A 4,495-nucleotide genomic window follows, 5' to 3' on the forward strand; every position below is an offset into this window, starting at 1 on the left:
TATACATGAAATGTACGTAACATTGCTGTGGTCTGCAGAACACACAATGCCAACATTTATCACGGCGATTGGGTTGCAAAATGAGGTAATCCTTTCTTGATCCCGGTTCAGTAAAGAAGGTAGAGATCATCCATCCTAATGCTAACAGAAAGCAGGCTATCTGAGGACAGATTGCATGTGATTAGCAGTCGTAATAGCACTGATGAGTGGATTAACTGATTTCAAAGAAATGTTGTTCCTTCAAGATTGGATCCAATTGAACTGATTTGCGCAATTAGAGACTAAATTCAGCTAAAATTTTTGGGTGCATATATGTTATGTGTGTCTAGCGTTTATGTATGTGTGTATGTTTCATTGTACTGTGCATCATTGCTTTTGACCTGAGAGTGTCTCAGTGATGAGATAAGAACAGGATATGAATAATGAGGAAATCTTGTAATGGCTTCTGGCCTGGTTTGACTCCAATGAATCAATCAATTCAATTAATTCAATTAATTAAATGTCCTGTCAGACATCCCTATAAATGTACAGCCAGTCTTTTGTAATGGACTGCCATAGCCATAGTGCATGAGACACTGAACTAACCATCACATGAAAAGCAAACTTTGATTCTCCTCACTGACACACTAAAGGCAAAATGAAGCACGGTCGTGTTACGGAACTTCCAGAGGACTTCTGGATCCCCATCCCTCTGGATACGGACAACATCACAGCTTTCAGCCCCTTCCTGATCCCCCAGGACCATCTAGCAAGCTCAAGTACCTACTATGCAATGGCTGTGTACATGTTATTTTTATTTTTTGCGGGCACCAGCATCAATGCGCTTACAGTCGCATGCACCATCCAAAACAAGAAGCTCCGGTCCCACCTCAACTACATCCTGGTGAACCTGGCCGTGGCAAACCTTCTTGTGTCCTGTGTGGGCTCCTTCACTGCCTTCTGCTCCTTTGCATCGAGATATTTTATCTTTGGAGCACTAGCATGCAAGATTGAAGGTTTTGTGGCAACGCTTGGTGGTAAGAACTTTGAGACATAGATATATAAGATTATGGTACATTTAAATGAGCTGAAAAAAAGTTATCTGTTTTATCTTGTTCCAGGTATGGTAAGCCTGTGGTCTCTTGCTGTGATAGCGTTTGAAAGATGGCTGGTCATCTGCAAACCACTTGGTAACTTTATTTTCAAGCCTGATCATGCTATAGCTTGCTGTGCATTCACCTGGGTGTTTGCACTGATTGCCTCAGCTCCTCCACTGTTCGGATGGAGCAGGTCAGTATCACTCACACACCTTTACATTTGCGCTGATCATGATAGAAAGCTGCCATGTGCATTCAATGCTAATGTGAACATCTCTCCAGATATATCCCAGAAGGCATGCAGTGCTCCTGTGGTCCAGACTGGTACACCACAAACAACAAATACAACAACGAATCCTACGTGATGTTTCTTTTCTGCTTCTGCTTTGCTGTTCCCTTGACCACCATTATCTTCTGCTATGCTCAGCTGCTCATCACACTGAAAATGGTGAGACAAAGTTAGAAAACTAAAACAGAATTAAAGAATGTTTATACATTTCTAGTCAGAAATGTATAAACTATTTCTATGAAACGAATTTAAACCTAGCTGTATCTCTTGTGTGAATAAACTGTTTGGTTCATGGACCACTAAAAATGCAGAAGTCACAAGGCTCAAATCACTTCTCTTATTCAACAGGCAGCGAAGGCCCAAGCTGAATCTGCCTCCACCCAGAAGGCAGAGCGGGAGGTGACCAGGATGGTGGTCGTCATGGTGCTGGGCTTCCTGGTGTGCTGGTTGCCTTACACCTCCTTTGCTCTTTGGATCGTCAACAACCGTGGGCAGCCTTTTGACCTGAGATTTGCTTCTATACCAGCTGTCTTTTCCAAGTCTTCTACAGTCTACAACCCAATCATCTATGTTCTCCTCAACAAACAGGTCAGTTGGATGTCCTGTTGAATGAAAATACATTACAGTTATGGTTAAAAGGTATATTTTTGAAACTGTTTTTCTGTTGATGTTTTTCAGTTCCGCTCATGCATGATGAAAATGCTGGGGATGGGTGGAGGTGAGGATGAAGAGTCGTCGACACAGTCAGTGACTGAAGTCTCCAAAGTTGGACCTGCTTAGACTGAGCATCAAGACTGTTGACCTCTCTGCCACTGACTCTTGGGAATTGTAAATAACAGTATATGTATGTGTGTTTTGTCATATGAAAAAATCAGCACGTTCTTATCCCCAGGGTGTCGGATACGGTAGCATCTTCAGCGGCCGTCGGTGTGTGATTCCGATGCACAAGGCACCCTTTAGCGTCTGTATGAGATGTATCAGGCTTTCAGCTAACTCCAGTTTAAACTCATAAGGGGATGGGAACAGATGAATTTCACCCATGAGACCACCGTTCGCGTTCTGTGTGAAACCAAAAGTCACCACTGACCCTCTTTTTAACTATATTACGTTAATGACATACTTGTTAACTTGTTGAGTAAATTTACACAACAATCATACTTATTTTAACCCAAACCATAGTCTTTTTTCTAAACCTAACTGAGTAGTTTTGCTGCCTAAACTGAAAATAGTTTTCATGACAAAACCTATGTTTCTGTAAAAACAGAGGTTTATTTTGAAAAGACACCATATATGTAACGAGCAAAAACGGAGACCCTGTCCCTGAGCATCCAAAACTGACTCTAGAGGGAGTCCCTACTGGTCACAGGGCCACTGACCAAGCCGTCGTATTTGACGAGTTGGAAGTGAGAATGTGTTGGAAAAAATATATGCAATGTTGCAATTCAAATAATGAAGAACTCATAAATAATCTGCAAAGTGAAAAATAAAAAAATACAAACATGTATATGGTGTCTGTATGTTGTTGATACTGGAAAACAAACAAGTCACTGGATTTTGACTGTTGACAGTTTCCTTACATGGGTATTGTGTCGTAAGGCACATGTTCATTGCGACATGTGAGAGGCTGTTGCACAAGCTGTGTTATGACAGTAACTTATTATTTAGTGAGAAATTCAAAAAAGCCATGTGGTAACAGAGTTATTTTTGTTTCTTTTAAACTACAGCAATATCTGTTTTTTTTTTTCTTTTTTTCATAATACAGCTGCTTTATGTTGCTTTTTATGTCCCTATGCAGTTCAACACATTTTTATTGTTCATTTCAACTTCATCCTCTAGTCTCAGTTAAATCACCTGCCTCCCCTGATATAATGATGTATAATCTCCCTGTGTGCATTGGGCTGTTGGACTGACAGAGTTACGGTGCAGTGAGCACCTTCTGCACTTCTCAACATCTTATGCACCCTTTAAGCTCAGGGAAGGAGGCAAAATGCCAAAAAGGTAACACAAAGCTTGAGTTAAACCAGTAGAGTGGATTACAAAGAGCCACAAGAAATGAGATTATCAGAATTAACGTTATTGGAAACCAAATTAGCAGGCAAAGACCTGCTGTGCTCTTCCTTAAGAAAGTGGGATTAACCTGTTTAACTCGGTCTTGATGCAGTCCCAGATGATGCTTCAGGGCCTGGACACATGCAGCATTTTTGCACCCTTAAATTTAGCACGTTTCTCATGTATATATCACTAGTAAATATGAAGAAGGAGTTGATCATTATAGCACAGGGCTTCCGGAGCTTTATGATCTGTCCCAATGGACAGATAATTTAATACACTCCTAAAAAACAAAGCCTGGAAGAGGATCAGCTCTGAACTCTGGATTTCTGGTAAGTAGGTTATAGTTGCAACCAACGTGAGATACCACCTGCCTCTATGCCCTTGAAAGTTGGCACCCGAGTAGGCACAAGTAGCACCCAGCACCACTTTGCATTTTCCATGCAGTAAAAGACCTGGAATGGGTATGTGCCCCCTAGCAAACAGTGCTAAAGTTCTTCCAACAGAACCAGAGTGCTCCCTCCCCTCTCTTTTAAAACCATCAATCTGTTTTCTAACAAAAACCACTTGATATTTAGTGAACTGGGCAAATAAGAAGCACTTCCTCTGACACATCCACCCAATGACAATAACACTTATTATGAAATTTGCAGCATGTGCCAACTGGCTGTACTTTGAACGCATGCCAGACATTGTCCTCAACCTTTCATCCTAGCTGTAATGCTTAAGCTGTCTGCCAGTGCCACACTTTATCAAAACATCCGTGCTGCAACCTCTTTGGCAGCTCAGCCAGAGGGGAAAGCCACTAAATGACTTATACCAATTAATGCAACCCCAATAATCAGTCGTTTGTAGAATTGATTAACTTTTTAATTGGGATCAGTAGCATCTTTTGGCCCTTTATAAAAGTCAGTCCTCCACAAAAGAACAGCACGAGACTTTAGGGACGCAGACAACACAGCATTAATGTCTGCCTCTTGAAAGTTTTATTCTTCATTACCATTATATGATATAGGCAAAGCAACAACATAAGCAAGGAGGTATACCGATTGTGATTGATTTTCATATTAAGAAGGGCTAA

General features: G+C 41.1%; 1 protein-coding gene across 1 annotated transcript; it reads left to right on the forward strand.

The window, feature by feature from the left end:
* The first annotated feature begins 345 nt into the window (after positions 1 to 345).
* LOC126386138 (blue-sensitive opsin-like) lies at positions 346 to 2,846 on the forward strand. The gene is made up of 5 exons (XM_050038295.1): positions 346 to 1,016; positions 1,101 to 1,269; positions 1,359 to 1,524; positions 1,714 to 1,953; positions 2,044 to 2,846. The coding sequence occupies exons 1-5, from the start codon at positions 638 to 640 to the stop codon at positions 2,143 to 2,145; spliced, it is 1,056 nt and encodes a 351-aa protein (XP_049894252.1). The 5' UTR covers positions 346 to 637; the 3' UTR covers positions 2,146 to 2,846.
* Positions 2,847 to 4,495: the final 1,649 nt, after the last annotated feature.

This window comes from Epinephelus moara, chromosome 24, assembly GCF_006386435.1.
Source record: "Epinephelus moara isolate mb chromosome 24, YSFRI_EMoa_1.0, whole genome shotgun sequence".
Taxonomy (NCBI): domain Eukaryota; kingdom Metazoa; phylum Chordata; class Actinopteri; order Perciformes; family Serranidae; genus Epinephelus; species Epinephelus moara.

What these genes read in the sequence shown, in the direction of transcription:
- LOC126386138 (XM_050038295.1), top strand. Translation starts at nt 638, where the DNA reads ATGAAGCACGGTCGTGTTACGGAACTTCCAGAGGACTTCTGGATCCCC. An exon ending in TTTTGTGGCAACGCTTGGTG is followed by an intron (nt 1,017 to 1,100) that starts GTAAGAACTTTG and finishes ATCTTGTTCCAG; the next exon opens with GTATGGTAAGCCTGTGGTCT. An exon ending in TGCTCATCACACTGAAAATG is followed by an intron (nt 1,525 to 1,713) that starts GTGAGACAAAGT and finishes CTTATTCAACAG; the next exon opens with GCAGCGAAGGCCCAAGCTGA.